General features: G+C 56.7%; 1 protein-coding gene across 2 annotated transcripts; it reads right to left on the minus strand.

Annotated features, from left to right (window-relative positions):
• Window positions 1–382: 382 nt before the first annotated feature.
• On the minus strand, window positions 383–16,574 carry ARID5A (AT-rich interaction domain 5A). Of its 2 annotated transcripts, XM_005279231.5 has the most exons (7): window positions 16,418–16,574; window positions 11,422–11,558; window positions 7,443–7,632; window positions 6,389–6,441; window positions 4,357–4,454; window positions 3,335–3,500; window positions 383–2,791 (listed from the first exon to the last, which is right to left on the minus strand). In XM_005279231.5, exons 1-7 carry the CDS (start codon window positions 16,566–16,568, stop codon window positions 1,223–1,225), a joined length of 2,364 nt encoding a protein of 787 aa, XP_005279288.2. In that variant the 5' UTR covers window positions 16,569–16,574; the 3' UTR covers window positions 383–1,222. The 2 variants fall into 2 exon arrangements, with proteins under 2 accessions (XP_005279288.2, XP_065440396.1); XM_065584324.1 differs by lacking the exons at window positions 3,335–3,500; window positions 4,357–4,454.
• Window positions 16,575–17,730: the final 1,156 nt, after the last annotated feature.

Here is a 17,730-nt window from a genome sequence, read left to right on the forward strand (position 1 = left end):
GTGGACAGGTTTGACATCGAAATGGACAGGAGCAGGAGTCAGAATTTACATCTCCTTCCAGTCCTACCAGTGTGATTAACCCTGCTGAAGTCAGTGGAGTCGTACCAGCGCTTACACCCTAGGTGAGGACAGGCAGTACCGTTTGCTGCTCACCTTCTTTCAAGGTGGTGCCAGCCTGTTCCCAAGAGAGCTATTCCTCACCAGCCCTGTACATAGTGCCAGGTCAGCAGGTCCCCATCACACGTGCTTCGTTAAGTGACAATGTGATCACCACAAAGCATACACACGGCGCACACTATTCGCTTAGTATTGGACACTCCTGATGGGCCTCTTCCTCCTCCCGCCACAGTCCCAGAGACTACAGAGACCCCAAACACTCTACCCATTTTGCACCATCTTGGGCAGTTTTATTGTAGACACCTAGATGCTTCCAACCAGACCAATGCAGCCTTTGGAGAGATCCACAGGAACCTCCACAGACAGTGTCATGTTGGGATGGGAGTAGCTTGGGAACGTCTCAAACCATGTCAGGGTTCTGCAAAACCAATGGGTGTTTTAACTCCCCTCCCACAATCCCCTGGAAATTGAAACCCATGATTCCTGTCCTGGAGGCAACTCAACTGAAATAAACTTGTTCCGTTTTTAGATCAGAAGAACTAGTGCTCTGTAACATGGATCATAGAGCACCCCAAACACTCAGCTGGCATATTGGGATACCCTAGAAATAGTACTTGTTAATTCATTTGAATTTTTCCTCTCTCCCTGTCTTTACACTCCTATTTTCAGTCCTGCTATTAAGGAGCATGGACCAACAACATCCAAGTTCGCGCTGCACTTTGGAACCTACTTGTCTGAGCAACTACAAGGTGAATGGGGTCACCTCCGGCATTAAGAGGAATCTCCAGAACCTATTTTGCTCCCCCCCTTTTTTTTTTTTTTTTTAAACCCACAACGTATGTGTTGAAGTCCCCAGTGTACGATGTCAATTACAAATAAAGCTCAAAGATCAAGAGTAAAAATGACGTGGTCCAGAGTGTCCGTATATTCTCTTACCGCTTTGCAATACAAGGCCACGGGACTGGGGCAGCTCCAAAGGCGAGATGCAGCACAGCTGCAACTCCAGTGTTACTGAGTGTCCTACCCCTGCGCCATGGCTGGCTGAGACCCACTACCATCAGTAGAAAACCTCTCTCCCCATAAGGGACAGTGCCCACGCCAGTGGCTACAGCTTGTTGTTCCGGTGGAAGGTGGTCCCGTGGGGGGAGGCGTATGTTGGCTGATTGTGCCACGTTGTGACAGGGTATAGCCTGTGTCGCAGCGAGCTGTCGTAAGACGTAGGGTAGTGCACTAGGCTGGCAGCCAGCGGCCGGCAGAGGTCAGAGGATTGAGTGGAGGCAGCTAATAAGTGGCCTGGAAACGCAGGGATGACAAATGGGTTGACAGAGAGCGAAGGGATCAGTGGAGAGGACTGGCCCTTTAAATGGTCCGCGGAGGTGACAAAGTTCACCGGGAACCTCAGCATCGTCCCTTTGTAACTGTCCTGCCCTGCAGCGGAGGGGAGCGGCGCTGGGAAGCTGGGGCTTGGCACCACAGCCTGTGGCTTGGCCAGGCCCGGCTGGAGGCTCGGCGACTTGCTGCGCTTGTCCTTTGGCTCCACTCCCTTGACGAGAGGTGAGACGGCCTTTAGCTTCTTCCCATGAACAAAGCCCTCCTCCTCCAGACTGCGCTTGCTCCTTGGCCCGGGGCCCAGGCCAGGGCTGCCCACCTGGCTCTGTGGGATGGGCTGGACAAGCCCGCCATTCTTGGGTAGCTGGGGACTGGCCTTGGCAAAGCTGGCCATGGGTGGGACCCAGCAGGCTTTCACACTGGCGTAGGGAGAGCCTCTGCTCCCTGCAGAGCCGCCTTTATAGAAGGCGGAGGGTCCCTGGCTGTCTCTGCTCCAGGAAGGCGGAGCCTGGCTCGCTTTGCTGCGCAGATCTTCTGGCTGCTCCACACAACCCTCCGTACCCTCCTGCCTCTTCCGAGGGAGGCTGGCTGGCTGCAGGTCCTTGCCTGGCTGCTGATAGATGGAGAGAGACTCTGGGAAATCCTTGAAGCCACGAAAATACTCCATCGGGCCTCGTAGGGGGTGGCAGCTCACAGGTTTCAGAACCTCACTTCTATACGCGTGGAAGTGGCCAGTGAAGATGGTAGGAGCAGGGGAGAGATGGCGCCCTGAACTCCCATCCTCTGTCCTTGGAAATATCTGGCTGCCTCTGGGGCTCAGAGATCTCTTTGGGCATGGTGCCCCCTCCCCTTTGTTAGGAGGGTGACACGCTTGGGCTGGGTCATTGGCATCATCCCCCTCTGACACAGGGCTCCTTCCCTCTTTGCTCTGATGAATGACTGACGGCCTGTTGGAGTCGAGCTCTGGGCTGGGGCAGGGGAGCCCTGCAGACCTGGATTTCTTGCCTTCAGGGCAATGGCTCAGGTGTCTCTCATCACAGTGCAGGGATTCAGCCTTGCTCACTTGAGCCAGCAGCTTCTTCTTGGCCAAGGGAGACATGATACCATGGTTCCCTTTGAAGTAGAAGCTGGAGAAGAGCCGTTTGTAGGCCTCGGAGCAGCCGTGGGCCCTACAGTTGCTGTGGCAGCTCACAGACGGCTGGCTCTTGGCCAAGTCTTTGGTGTTCAAAATGGGGAGCCCCTCAGCTCGGTCTCCCGGTCGGCTCTGCTCAGGGCCATCCGTCACAGCCTCCCTGCCCTGTTTGGGAGCGGCAGAGGCATCCGGCTTCACCTTCTCAGGCAAAACCTACAACCCAAGGGATGGGACCATGAGCGCTGGGAAAGGGCTGAGAACACTCCCGTGAGCAGGTTAGGGTGAGAGGGGGCACGGGACACAGCCCCTGATCATCTGCTAAATGCAGAGGGACACTCCCAGGCCGACCCCTGACCTGGGTGAGCAGCTCCCGCTCCTCCTCAGCCACTGTAGTAAGAGCTCCCCATTCTAGCTGAACGTCTAATCACAGCTGTGTGGGTTCCAGATCCACCCACCTGTCAGAGTCCCCCCCAAAAGCCATGGGGAGCCAGCCCTCCAGCTCCCGCACTTGCCCACTCCTTTGTTCTCTTCCCCCAGGCATCCAGCCACAGCCTCTTCCTCCCTGCTGCCCCCTGGCCCATTGCAGTTCTCTTGTCTCAGAGGCTTTTCTCCCTGCCCAATCCCTTGCCCCAGCACAGCCCCCAGTATCTCTCCTTGCAGCATGAACACTGTCAAGAGCAATGGTCTGGAGGCTGCTGTCGAGAGGCCCTGAGGAGGGGGTGTCCCGGCCTGGCCCAGCTTGGCACAGTCCTGCACCTGGTCTCCGCTTTTCTCCTTCTTGACTCTCTTGCTCTTTTCGGCTGCATCATCGCCCTGCTCCCCACGGGGCTCCCTGGAGACCTTGTACTGCTTCCGGGGCTTGGCGGGGGGAAGGGGCTTGTCATCCTCGCCCTTCAGGTGTCGCACGTACGGGAGGACCAGCCTGCAGGACAGAGAGGCCAAGTGCATGAATCAGGGACTGTGGCCCAGAGGAGCCCAGTTCCACTGAGACGTGCAGGCCCTCCCCACCCTAACCATGACACACAGCAGAGGACTTGGCTGGGCCCGGGCAGAGCACAGCAGTGGCACTAGACCCATACAGCTGTACCCATGGAAGCACCAGATTCCAGCACTGGTACCCCCTAGCAGGTGCAACCAGCATCCTCGGGGACCTGTATGTCCTCAGACAATTGGGCTGTAATAAACAACCCCTCCCCGGTGCCCCACTCTTCTCTGGTCCCTTCCATTGGAGGATCTCAAAATACCTCAAACGTGGCTGGGTGCATCCCTGCCACAGCCTGCAGAGTAAGGGTGGTATCATCCCCCATTTTACAGATGGGGAAACTCAGGCACAGAGCAAAGGGGCAGGACTTGCCGGGGTACCCAGTTTACGCGTAGCGCGGGCACAAGGTGAGAAGCAGCAGATGCAGGGTGATGTTAACTGGAAGCCACTGATCTTGGGACCCAGGACTGGAAGAGTGACCGAGGAGCAGGAGCTTCTGCTGCCTGCATGAGAGGCACAGCAACCTGCTCAAACCCTATGTGCTGCAGAGGGAGCAAGCTCCCGCTGTGCTAGTGTGGGCTCAGCACCACAGACAGTGCCGGTCGCCAGGACAGACCTCACCGCCTGGCTGGCAGGGCGGACACTCAAACCGAGGCCTCAAGGGCAGCCGTCCGTGGCCAGGAGTGGCTGTTCCTGGTGACACTGGTAGCTCGCTGAGGCGAGGCACTCCGGGAGGGCTGGCTGCTCTTCCTGTCTGTGCCCCCAGGGCTGTGGCATGGGCAGGAGGGGTCCATACCTCTCGTAGTGCCTCCTGGTGCAGGTGGCTGCGCTGGTGCTTCCAGGGCTGCCCCCCAGCTCATCATACACGTTCTTCCAGAGGCGCCTTCCTGTGACCTGCAAAAGGAGGGGAGAATGAGACCTACTGGGGACGCTGTGTCCACAGCATCAAGGAGCACCTTGCACAATGCGCCTGTGGGCGGCACCCTTACCCCAGCGATGTGCCACTGCTGCAGAGAAAGGAGAGGCCCTGCCAGCACAGGAAGCTGGGGTGCCTGAGCAAGGCTGGGGGCAGCGACAGCAGCTCCCTTCCAAAGCTGGGGGTTGGGGAGCACCCAAGGAGCTGACCACGGGTTCTGCGTTAGAGCTGGCACCCTTGGGCCTAGGCTCTCGGCCTTGCTAATGGATGCTCATTGCACTAACACCTGAGACTACACCCAGCCCTCCATGGAGCCTCATGACAGGGCCATGGCTGAGAACAGAACAGGCCAACCAGCACGCAGATCGCAGGCCACCTGTTGGGATCCTGCCTAAGCCTGTGACCATCACAGTTTACAGCTGGGGAAACCGAGGCACAGCACAACCATGGCACAGCTAGACCAGAACCCAGGCTTTCCAGTTCCAGCACAGCACTGGTGTACAGAGGCACAACCTGTCACCTCCAATGCGGGCCCGACCTCCTGCTGTCCTGCTTTGACCCCCAAGCCACCCTTCCCCTGCGCAGCAATGAGCACCAGGCTGCACTGGGGAGCCAGGAAAGAGTTAAGTGATGGGCACAGATGAGGCTAACTAGATCCATTCCCCTCACCCCACGGTGGGTCAGCTGCAGGTGGCAGGGCTTTTGGTCAACTTGCTGAAAACGCCACATGCTCCATCCCACTGGTGTCTGGAGCCGGAGAGCCCCTCTTGTGGGCTCCAGGCAGCCTCCCCTCCCCATGGTACTCCGCACAGGTGCTGGCGCCAGCAACTCGCATTGCTGCTGTTTGCAGGAACAGATGGGGCGACGGGGAGGAAATCAGCTGAGCCAAGCAAAGTGCCAACATGAAGGAAAATGTTCATTCTGCAGCAAAGTCCCCTCCCCCCTCTGCCCGTTAAATCCACCAGGGACAGGAAGAGGCAGCAGGAGATGCCAGCACTGCTCTGCTCAGAGAGATAAATCACCAGGTGCCTGGTTAACTCTCTCATGCCCACGAGCCTTGGTAGGGTGGGGCCTTTAAAGGGCCAGCTCCAGGACTCTGCACACCGCTCTTGCTCTGCGGGGCTGAGCAGGGTATCTGTGACAGGAAGGCAGACGCCAGGTACCTTTTTCCTTTCCCCCAAACTCTCTTGCTCTGGCTGCCAATGTCCCCAGGGACTGGATTTTCCACCCCTCTGCCTTCAGGTCCAGCACTGTGCTTTGCTTATTGCACTGCACTGTCTGTGCCAATCAGCAGCTGTGTGCGCAGTCCCTTGCTTCAGGACCTGAACCATGAGCTTCACCAACATGACCCTGCCCCTGCCCCTCTAACACGGTGGATTTGCTTGTTGCAGGGAGGCGTGAACCAGCTGGGACACCCCAACAATACCATCTTTGCAGTTCTGCTGCAGAAGAGCCCAAAGGCAAGTCTACACCAGCCTCTGAGCCCCTTCTCTTTGTTCCAAGTGGGGTCACTTGGGCCGAGATCTGCACCAACAGCACAGATTGGCCATCACAGCTTTGTGCACTAGGGACCACCTTCAGCCCTCTGGGCATGACTCTGGCTGGAAGCAATGACAATTCCACCTCGGCTGAGAGACTCTGGGAGGTCTCTTCCATGCCAAGGAGCCTTGCCCCATCACTGCAGCATTGCAGCGGAGATCTGTTTGAACAGGAGTTTGGCCACAGGCTTGGCCTCAGTCCCCCATGATCCTCTAAACCCTGTCCTGCTCCCAACTGCTGCACATAGCAACAGATTTAGGCTCCAGGGGAAGTTGTGTCCCACTTGGATAAAGAGATGACCCTGCGACAGGGCAGCATAAGGGTGATGGCAGCGGAGTCCCTGCCCCGGTAATAACAGTTCCACTCTTCTTACCAGCTCATACGCTCCCAGCTTCTCCACGGCTTTGTAGATCTTCCACAGGTTAACTAGACAAAGACAAGGAACAGGCAAGGAGTGAGGGCAGGTCACTGGGCTAACGTTTCATGACCCCTGTGCCAAGGCACTACTCACCCTTCATCACCAGCAGCCTTGTCAGTGGGACTCTTGGAGGTTGTGTGAGAGTAGCCCCCACTGACTTTAATGGGAACTACAGGATGGGCCATCAGCAACATGACGCTGGGTCATCAGCCAGGGCAGTGCTCCATACACAGGATGTATAGGGAGCACCACAGCCGTGTCATGCTGGGAGACCAGCTGCTGTGCTACCTTTCAGGGAGAGGTCAGTGCTGGGACACTGGGTGGCTTGGGCAGGGCACTGCCACAAGGAAGATTACCAGACTGTTATGGTCACAGTGAGCACAGAGGTGCTGCTGCAAGGAAGCTGCCCACCCGGCCGAGGCCCCTGCTGGCATGGCCAAGGCGCTGGCAGAGATCAGAGCAGTACGCTTCACCACACACAATGGCTTTCTCCTCTCGCTCTCTGCCATTAGCACCCCCCCGCACAGGGCGCAGCATAGATAACACCCCCACCCATGCAGGGCCTGGGAAGGGGAGTTCTGGTCACTCAAAAAGCCACCCTTGAATTGTTGTGAGCCACCTGCATGAGGATCTCACTAGCAGCCACAGTTTGCTTCCTTTGGGCCACCGAGTGGTGCTAGTTGCTCGTGGCGCTGGCAGGTTACTCAGCCAACAGGCGTGGGCCTGCCAGTCATGGAGGGGGAAATCACTGGCACTGGCCTGGGGTAGCCCCACTTCCTACCCCCAGTCTATGACTGGCTGTTACATGGATGTGACAGCCTCTCACAGGCCGGCCCTGAAGAGGTGGCTTGCATGTCACTCCTACACCCACTCCTGCCGTGCCACCTGTGCTGGAAACCAGCAAAGGATTCGGGGACTCCCCCCCGGCCCCAAGACATGGTTATGAGCAGCCGAGCAGTAGGCTGTGGCAGGGGAAATGAGCGGACGCGCGCAAGGTGAGTGGACGCACTTTGCTTGAAGCCGAGATGAGGCACCCTCTCGATGGGGGTGTGACGGTCCTTCATGAACTTGTAGAGATTGACCAGGAAGGCCTGCTCCTCCTCTTTCTCCCTGCTCGATGCCTGCTCATCCCCCATCTCCTCCACCAACCTCTTCTGCTCCTCTTCAGAGCTGCTGTCTGGCTTCAGTGCTGGCGAGTCCTGCGGAGAAACACAGCCAGGCAATCACCAACTGAGGTGGGGAAGTCAAAGGACAGAGAGGGAGGGGACCTGCCTCAGCTCACACAGAGTCCATGGCAGAGCCAGGAATAGAACCTGGGAGTCCTGGCTCCCAGCTCCCACTCTACTCACTGGGCCATGTTCCCTATCAGAGCCAGGAATTGTACCAGGAGTCCTGACTGCCAGGCCATTGCCACTAGGTCACCCAACTTATATGTGTTTGCCACACAGAGCCAGCTAAAGTCTTCCTGAATCCAGAGAAGACTGCATTGGTGGTGGTGGTTGTTGGGGGGGGGGGGGGGGGGGACTATATTAATTCCTTAACCCTCCTAGATATGCACAGCTGAGGAGCAGCAGCAGCTCCCACGGCCTAGCTCATGTTTGCTTCAGAACAGCTGTGCAGGCTGGAGTGCCAAGATCCGGGACCAGTTGCCCCCAGAGTCCCTCAGCAAGGAGGGGAACAATGCAAGGCCACTTACGGAATGGCAGGGATGATAAGAGAGTTACTGAAGCTTCACATTTTCTTGCCTCTTTTCAACCTCATCTTGGACACCCCCAACACACATCTGCATGGCTCTGCCTGCTGGATACACACTCACAGTAGTGAGCTGGGAGTCTGGACTCCTGGGTTCTACTCCCACCAGTGGGGTTTTCACAGAACGCCATGCTGCACTGTACCACTGCTCTAAATACCATCGAGAGGCGTTTTGTGGTCGGAGGCACTTTATTAGCTCCGGAGAGTAACAGACTTGTGCAACTAAAGAGCGAGAGCCAGAGTTTATTATTCTCCCGGCTGGGAAGGCAGCCAAGTTGGTCAGAGCACTGGAGCTGTGTGAGAACACGAGGAACAGCTTCCAGGAAAACAGAAGGGCAGAAATACTCGCTCTCATCCTCTCTCTCTCTCTCTCTCTCTCTCGGCTAAAAATGTTTCTCATTTGTTTGTTCTACATTTTCCAGAGTTATAAAACTTGTTGCTATTTTTGGGCAAAGCAGCTGCTCAGCTCCCAGCACTTTTTCTTCTTTCTATTCTTTTAGCTGCTTGTGACAGACGTGTTATTTTAGCTGCTGAGCTATTTCTGGGCCTCCTTTTCCTTTTTTAAACCTCAGTGAACTCAGTACGGGGGACTGGTGCGTGAGCGAGAGTCCTGGCAATCAAGGCCTCTGCCACAGGGCAAGTTTCTCAAACCCACTCAGCACCGCCACCACCCACTCAGGCCTGCCCTGATGGGACAGCCCTCTCCTCTAAGGCACGAGACACGCTTTGTACACCATCCGGTCCTCGCCCACTCTGCTAAGCCTGCCCGCTCAAGTTGGCTGTGGCAGTGGTTTCGGTGAAGCGGCCACCTGCCTGCTGGAAACCAGACTGAGTGAATGAACCACTTCACCAAACTCCTTTCACCAGAACAACACTCAGAGGGGAACAATTTTTCCTAGATTGGATCTACACTGGTGGCCTGGAGGGTGAGAGGCATGATCTGCCATTGCTGGTCGCCCAAGACATCCAGTGCCATTTAATGGGAGCAGTGTTATGGTGTGTCCTGCCATGGCTGTCACAGCAGCTAGGCCCAGGGCAAGGGACTGCTGGGACACTTTGTCTCTAGTCCCATCTTTAGCAATCACACCAGCCACCCAGTGCTGAGGACTCGCACAATCTACACCCCTCACTCTCAGCACCATGGGGAAGGTCTCGTTTGTATCCATCCCAACTCTCTCCCCACCAAGATGGAAGTGGCAGGCGCCCTTTAGATGTGCCCACAGAGACACAAGGCATCATATGTGAGTTTCCATAGTGCTTGGGGAGATAACGGATTGCCAAGAACCAGTGTAACCCAACGCTCGACCCAGGGAGGCTATACGGCTCACACCCACCCCATGGCTGCAACCTAGGAGGACTTTAAATTGACAACTGAAGTGATGAGGAGGACACACCGGTCTCACGCGACAGTCCCATGGAAGGTTCTGTGGCCAGGAGGCCATGGAACAGGCCCCGTAGACAGGCAGATGTCTACAAGCAACAAGGAACAGAATTCACAACCTTCCACAATGGAGAAGCCACAGGCCTCTGGTGAGCTAAAGGGGCATCTCCCCCATAATAGAGAACAGACACGCTTCCTATGGTCCACATGCTCCATGCAGTGACCTGCTCTGGACTGGGTGCGCTCCCGCAGGCCTTTCACAGAGCAGCATGGGGCCACGTGCACCCAGCAGCATACATGACTATGCAACACGCTCCATGCAGCAAGGGCAGCAATGCTCAGAGAGAGACAAAGGTGGCCATGACTTCCCCGACTGCCCTTCGCCCATTTCCCCCTCATTAATTCCTTGGCTCTGTGGCTCCCCTCTCAGTGTCACATGATGCAGACGGACAATCTGAGCATCTGCCTTCTCTTTTGGGTTGTCACCATTCCTGGAAATGGTCTCAATTCCATAACTGCACCGATTATCCCAGAGGCCTGTAATGCGCCTTGCCCCGAAACACTCTCAGTGTCTCAGTCGCAGCCTGACTTCCGACTCCCTGCTGCAGATGGTGCACACCTGTGTGTGCACGCCAGCCATTTGTGTGCGCAAACTGAGCACCGGGCAGGTTTGCACGCCTAGGACTGCAGCGTCATCAGTAGTCTGTTCCACAACTGCTTCAGCAGCACAGGTTGCATTTGTCTGGAAGTTCAAGAGAACCCCTGAGTCTTATCTGCATCCAGCCACCTCAATCAACAATCCCCTTCTATTTATGACAACCAAGTTCTGGGTCTTCTCTATTGTAAGGGACACACCTTTGCTGCATGTTGCAGGTGTAAATAAGGGACTGATGCAGGTGTAAGTCAGCTCTGGCCACACAAACAGGCCCCATGCAGAATTCCGTAGCCACTCTATGGAATGGCTCCGCATCGCGCCTCCACATCTCTAAGGAGCCTGGCGACTGAGGCCAAGCTGAGGCAGCAGGTTATAAAGACGATGCACACAGTCTCCCTCATAGTCCCTTCATCTCCATGTCACTCCACACCTGCCCCCCACCCTCTCCCCCTCATCCCTCTCTCTTTTCTTTCCCTTTAGCTGCTTTTAGGAAAAAAAATCCTGGCACTAACTTGCCATTTGCATCCATCCCACGGTTCACTCTGCTGATGCGTTCTACCCCTTTGCCCTGTGTCTGCCCTGCCCAGGTAGACAGCACTGTCTCATTGCTTCCTTGTGCTCTGTCTCTGCCTGTCGGCTCTCATCATGTACTTTGGGGCAGGTCCCCTCTCTCTGTTCTGGGCTGTACACCGCCCAGCCCAACAAGGTCCCAGGCCAGGACTGGGGCACCTACGAGAAAACAAATAAAACAAACCCCGCCGGCACTTCCCTGGAGGCTTGACTTTAAAATTGGTTGTTTTTCCTTCATCTAGAATAAGAGTGAGACCAACCCAAAGTCTAGGGCTGTCTTTCAGTACAGACACCCAGAGCAGCCCCATCGGGGTATGCTGGAACAGCGATGAACTGTCTTTAGCAACTGTTTGCCATCAAGGGGAAGGAGAGAGATTTCCCCCCGTACTAGGCTGCACAGGAATTTCAGCTGTTGTTCCTGGAGCACTGTTGTCAGTTGCTGCCCTGGCCTGTCGACTGGTGCAGCTATGAACACAGGTACCCAAATAGCAAAATACACCTCGACAGCATCCTTTGCCCACCTCTCTCAGAGGGTTCAAGAACCCCATTCCCATCTCACGGAGAAGGCAGAGTGCCTCAAGAAACTCCAATGGGAGACAAGGAGAGAACTTCACGCTGTTTCTCACTCACCACTTGGTCCAGCGGGTCCACAGTGCTCTGGCTCCCCTCGGGTCCAGGCTTCACAGCATCAGCCTCTTCCACAGGCCCCGGCCCAGCAGCCTCCATTGTGGATGTCTTCTTCTTCCTCTTCCCTTTAAAGCTGAGTGCTGTGACCAAGGGAGAAGATGAGGAAACCATTGAGAAGTGAAAGGCCCAAACAATCATGCAAATCAAGGGGAGGTTCTCTCCATACTCTGCACACACACTGCAGAGTGAGACACCAGCACTCCTTTGCAGCCCAGACAGATGCACGTACTAGGGAATACATGTGATCAGTCCCTCAAATGCCACAGGGCCCCAGTTTCCAGCATCAGTAATCCAGGATCCAACCTTCCCGCCCCTCAAATGCAGGGCGCAGAGCTGGAGCTGGATCCAGACTTCCCAGTCCAGGCCTCTCCAATGGATGGAGACCTGGATGCCCAGATCTGCACAGCCCTGAACTCGGGAAACAGTCAGGTCTTTCAGGATTTCATGCTTGGGCCCATGGTTCATTGCTACACGCCACCCTTTTTGAGGGAGGTCCCAGTTCTGCACAGGGGGCCAGGCCCCAGCTGAACCCAGTCAGAATTCCAGAGAGGGACACTCTTCAGCCTTGGACATGCCAGAGGGACCCACTGCCCTGGACTGGGCCTGAGGACAGGCAGGCTTTCCAAGAACAGAGTCCTCTGTGACGCAGGTATCTGCCTTGCTTCCTGTTCAGAGACATGCCGTGTTTGTCAACAGCTCCTGACGGTGGGTCGTCTGGCCACTGCTTTCGCTTTCAGGGTGGCTTCCTGGAGCTGTGGGAGCCAGTGCAGTGCTGTGAACGCTTCCCCACCTCAGCCACATCCGTTCCTGCCAGACGCTCGGCTAACTGCCTCTGGCAGGTGGCTCACTCTCCCTCCAGTTGCTGAGGAGGGATGGGAAATCCCCCCAGCCCCAGCGAGCAAGTGGAGAGACCCTTCCACTTCCCCAGTCATTACCTGAGACAACGCAAGACATGGGGACCTGCCTTAGGTCTACTGCAGCCCCTGACCACTCCTGCCCTGTCGAACTCGCTACCCCTCAGGTTCTTCAACAAGCGCCCATAGACAGCAAGAGCGGGGTAGAGGCCACCTCCCTCCACTGCCCAGCAGTTAAATAAATAGTCCTCACCAGTTCCCACCTGGCTCGTAGAAGAATCCCAACCCCTCCAAGTCAGTAGGGGGGTAGAGCTGGGCAGACTGCCCTGCACTGTCCCCATTCGGCCTAAAGCATTTGGGTCTGTGCTGCTGCTAATCCAACCCGAAAGTAACGGACAATTGAACAATTACAAAAAAGTACACCCACCCCCAACCAGAGAGCCAGCGGGAAACTCCTGCCCAAAGGCCAGGCCAAGGGAAGCACAGCCGGGACACTGTAAGAGGTGTATTACTGTAGCGTCTAGATGCCACACTGAGACCAGGGCCCCACTGTGCTGGGTGCTACACAGACACCTACCTGCCCTGAAGAGTTTACAATCTAAATTGAGAGAGGGGAAACTGAGGCACTGAGCAGAGATGTGACTTGGCTACGATTGCACAGCAGGACAGTGGCAGAGCAAGGTCCTAGTGCCAAGTTCGAGTCCTGAGGAGGGTCCCTGATTGCCATAGTGGGTACTGCACAGAGGCCACCCCGTCAGAACCTGGGACATAGCTGGTCTTCGGCTGTGGTCCAGTAAGCAACCTTGCCGAGCAACTCCCACACTACACAATGTTTCTGGAAATGAGGGGCTTGGAATGGTGCTTGATCTGCTGTGAACTCAGGGCAGAGGCCCCACCCCACCTTTCTGCACTTGTGCGATTCATTCCACGTTGCATAACTGCTTAATATAGATTCTATTTACACAACAAGGAAGGAAGAGAAACAAACAAACAAAAAACCCCTCCTACTCTGCACTTCTGCTGGTGCCAGAGCCCGAACGAGCAACATCTGTCAGGCCGAGGTCACCCACTACTCCAACAAACCCCGTTTCCAAGCTGAGGGGAGGGCAGATCAGAACCAGAACTGGTGGATCAGAACCAGGCCACATCAGTCTCTCCTTCTGACGCTGGTGAAATATCCACCTCTCCTTCTGGAGCTTTTCAAACAACAACAAGGGCTGATCTGTTCCCAAGGCTCAGCCCCTCAGCCTACTCCAGTTCGTGTTTGCTGTGTGTCGTTCTCAGCCCCACGGGGTCAGCGAGCTCATAAAATGCTTTCACATACTGTACAAAGGAGAGAGAAAACTGGCCGGTTTAATGTTCTCTGGGCATGAGATCACCACGCACGGCAGCCAAAACAAGCCCGGCTTCTGAGAGGATTACTGGACATGATGACAACTTTGGGAAACAGAGCAGAGAACAGCTTGAGTCTTTTACCCGGCTTATGGCAGGAGCCACTATGGGGGAGGGAGGAAGGCTGAGAGTCAACGCCCCCCCCCCCCCCCCCCCAACTGCCTGGGCTCGTCAACATGGCACAGAGAAGAGGCAGGGAGAGGAAGGGACAAAGACACCTGAACCCCTCACTGACGCAAGAGCACAACTCCCAATAAACAAAGGAGTCAAGTGCAGGTGTTTTTATTAATTACAAAGCAAGCCGAACACCATTAATTAGGGAGTTCTCCTAACAGTTACACTGGATGGATCATGGCTTGTTGACAAGCTGTGCCCTCCTCTCCTTATATAAACAGGGCAGACCCCTGCCCCCGCTGACATTGGAGACATCAGGGGGGTTGCATATGGAGGAGTGAGAGCACAAGTTGGCTCACGCCACATGTAGGAATCTGCCCCTCTGCTCTGCAGAGTCCTGCTGCTCCTGCTTCATTCTTCCTATGCAGATCCCAGCAGTTGTTCCTCCCCCCCCCCACCCCATTTCCTATCCTGAGGATCCAGTATTATACTGTTCTTTGTTTCATGCCAGTTGGGATGAGTCTTATCTGGGTTGCAACACTGAAAAGCACCTGTTTATTTGCAAGGCAGCTGCGCAGGACCCTGCTTGGCAGTTTTATTGGGATGGCAAAGTGCCTGTTTTGGGGCTGCCCTTCTGCATGGTTGGGGGCTCACACAGTTTATGGTGGTGTCCCTTCCTCTGCCAGCACTGTTCTCTCACCAGTCACAGAGGAGAGCTGGACATGCTGCTCAAAATCAGTGCTTTATCTTTCCATCATTAGTGGATTAATGTCGACACCACAGCATCACATGTGATGGGGCAGTATCATAACCAACATTTTACAGGTGGGGAAACTGAGGCATGGAATGGGGAAGGGAGGGACTCGCCAAGGTCGCACAATGGCAGAGCAAGGAATAGAAGCCAGTTCTCCAGGCTCCGACCCCTGTGCTTCAGCCATGAGATTACCCTGCTACAAAAAGAAACCTTAAACCAAAAGCAACCCAACCTTGCTAACAAATCAAAGACTCAGTACAAACAAGAGTGAGAGCGAGAAACCAGCAGGGCACCAATGTCAGCAAGGCAGAAAGTGCAGCAAATCCATTCCCAAACTTCAGGGAATCACAGAAATTAGAGATGGCAATGACCCATGAGCTCATCTAAACCCTACCCAAGGGGGCAGCAGGGGGTGCTCAACCTCATACATATTCCAGTGCATAGAGAAAGGGAGAGTGCGTTAACTAAATCCCCAAGGAAAGACGACTCCAATCTAATCCGGAACAGCAGAGTCCTCTGGTATTTTGGATTTTTGGTTCTGCCTTTGCCAACAGTGACAGTGGATGTTTGTATTTCACAGCAGCAATCTGCAATTTCCAGAGTCACACACACGCCCACTCCTGAACATTTATCTTGTTCACACTAACTACCAAGGTATGTGTGCGTGTATGTGCTCCGGTGAGGGGCAAATGGGAATAGCTTCGCTTCATTCCTCTACACGGCCGTACTGGTTGGAAAAAAAAAAAAAGTGTTCTTGAAAAGGTCAAAGCATTTCTTGGCTCGGAAGGAGGGGCCGTTAGCATCTTCAAAGTACAAGCGTGAGCCGCTTTCGGGAAATGACAGAGTACAATGGAACCCGAATTCTGCGTACACACTGTACAATACCTCCGCTTAACCCTTTGGAGGCCGTGACGGGGAAGGGGAAAAACAGGCAGATTCTTCTGGGAACCAAAGAGAGAGAGAGAAGAAAGACGCTGTTGCTGACAGCTGTCACAACAAATTAGCTGAGCCCAGCTAAAGATCACAAACCACAACAGGAAGTGGGATGCCAGAACCCGACGCAGCGCTGAAATTTACCAACTAGAAAGAAAAGTGTATTTCGAGATAAAAAGTGACTGGGAAGCCCCCTGCAGCCAGAAACTTTTGAGAGAAGGAGAAGAAGAAAGAAAAAAACCTCCCTCCCCCCCTCCCCTCCTGAAGAACCTGCCGCCTAAGACGACTGGGGCCCGTCTCCGGCCGTGTGAACAGGGCTGGGCGGCTGCCGGCGAGCCCCGGTTCTCGCCGAGCCCAGACCCCGCTGCCGGGCAGGGGATCGGGGGCGCGCTGCAGGATTTACCATCACCGGGGTCGGAAGCCGGCTCCCGCCCCAACCCCGAACCGCTCGCGGCTCTTGGGGCGAAGCCCCCCCCGCCAGCCCGCCCCCTAACTCACACCCCCCGCGAGCGCGCCCCCGGCCCCCCCGACTTACACCCCCCGCCAGCCTGCCCCCCAACTTACACCCCCCGCCAGCGCGCCCCCGGCCCCCCCGACTTACACCCCCCGCCAGCGCGCCCCCGCCCCCCCCGACTCACCCCCCGCCAGCCTGCCCCCCGACTTACCCCCCGCCAGCCCGGCCCCCCAACTTACACCCCCTGCCAGCCTGCCCCCCCAACTTACACCCCCTGCCAGCCTGCCCCCCCAACTTACACCCCGCCAGCCCGGCCCCCCAACTTACACCCCCTGCCAGCCTGCCCCCCCGACTCACCCCCCGCCAGCCCGGCCCCCCAACTTACACCCCCCGCCGGGACACGCTGCCCGGCCAAGACCCGGCAGGGCTGTTTCTTACCCATCGCCCGCAGCGCCGCGGCCTCAGCGCCCGCCCGGCCCCCACGCCGCCGCCACCCGCCCCATGCGAGACTCCGGAGTGTCCGGGCTGAGAGGCAGCAACTCGCTCCCCTCGCCGGCCTGGCGCCCCGCCCCGCCCGCCGATTGGGCATGGGAAGCCGGGAGGCGCGGCCGATAGGAGAAGAGCGCAGTCAGTTAAGGGCTGGACCCGCCCCGCGCAGCTCGGACCCCTGGGAGTTGTAGTTGGTCCGGGGTGCGCGGCTACTCTGCCGCGCGCCGCTCTCCCCTCAGCCGGCCCGGCCCGCGCGCCACTCCCTTCAGCCCGCCCGCCACTCCTCTCAGACTCCTTTCTTAGTCCGGAGTGACACCGGTGTAACCCGTTCACATCACTAGGGTTCTCCTGGTTTGACGCCGGTGTAACGGAGAGGAGCTGTGGCAGAGGAGAGCGTGAACACCCTGGACGGGAAACGCGGCACCTGTGAGGTTCCGTGGGGCCGTGCCGGGCACTGTTACCCGCGGGCCAGGGCTGTATAGCAGAGGAGTGCGCTGCAGGGAAGGGAAGTCCGAGTGGCTTTGCTTGGGGAGAAGTGAAATGCCCGGCGCGTTCAGGGAGTGCCTAGCACGAAAGCTCAGTTGCCCCTATCAGGGCGGGACTAGCAGGTGAGACTGGGGGACTGTCCCTAGTGTTACAGAGAGTTACAAAACCAGAGGCGCCTTTAAAGTCCATGGAAACCAATGCAAGCGCTGGCGCTGACTTCAATGGGCTTTGGATCAGGCCCCTACAGGCTCTGTTTAAAATATAGCCTCATTTGAGCTTGATACTTCTGTCTATTCCGAAGCATTGGTTCTGCCATTGACAGAACAAGGAGCAATGGTCTCAAGTTGCAGTGGGGGAGGTTTAGGTTGGATATTAGGAAACACTATTTCACTAGGAGGGTGGTGAAGCACTGGAATGGGTTCCCTAGGGACAGGGCCGGCTCTGGCTTTTTTGCCACCCCTGGCAAAAAAGCCTCCGGCCGTCCCCCCCCCCGATGCGCTGGGGGGGCAGGGCAGCCGGAGCCCCGGCCGGGGCTCCGCTTTCCCCGGCAGCCGGGGGGAGGGTGGCCCGAGCCCTGGGAAGAGGGTGGCCCGGCCGGGGCTCCGCTCTCCCCGGCAGCCAGAGCGCCGGGGGGAGGGCGGCGAGCCCGGCCGTGGCCCCGCTCTCCCCGGCGGCCCGAGCCGGAGCACCGCACCGCGCCGCCCCCCTCCAGGTGCCGCCCCAAGCACAAGCTTGGTGGGCTGGTGCCTGGAGCCGGCCCTGCCTAGGGAGGTGGT

Source organism: Chrysemys picta, chromosome 2, assembly GCF_011386835.1.
Source record: "Chrysemys picta bellii isolate R12L10 chromosome 2, ASM1138683v2, whole genome shotgun sequence".
Lineage (NCBI taxonomy): Eukaryota > Metazoa > Chordata > Testudines > Emydidae > Chrysemys > Chrysemys picta.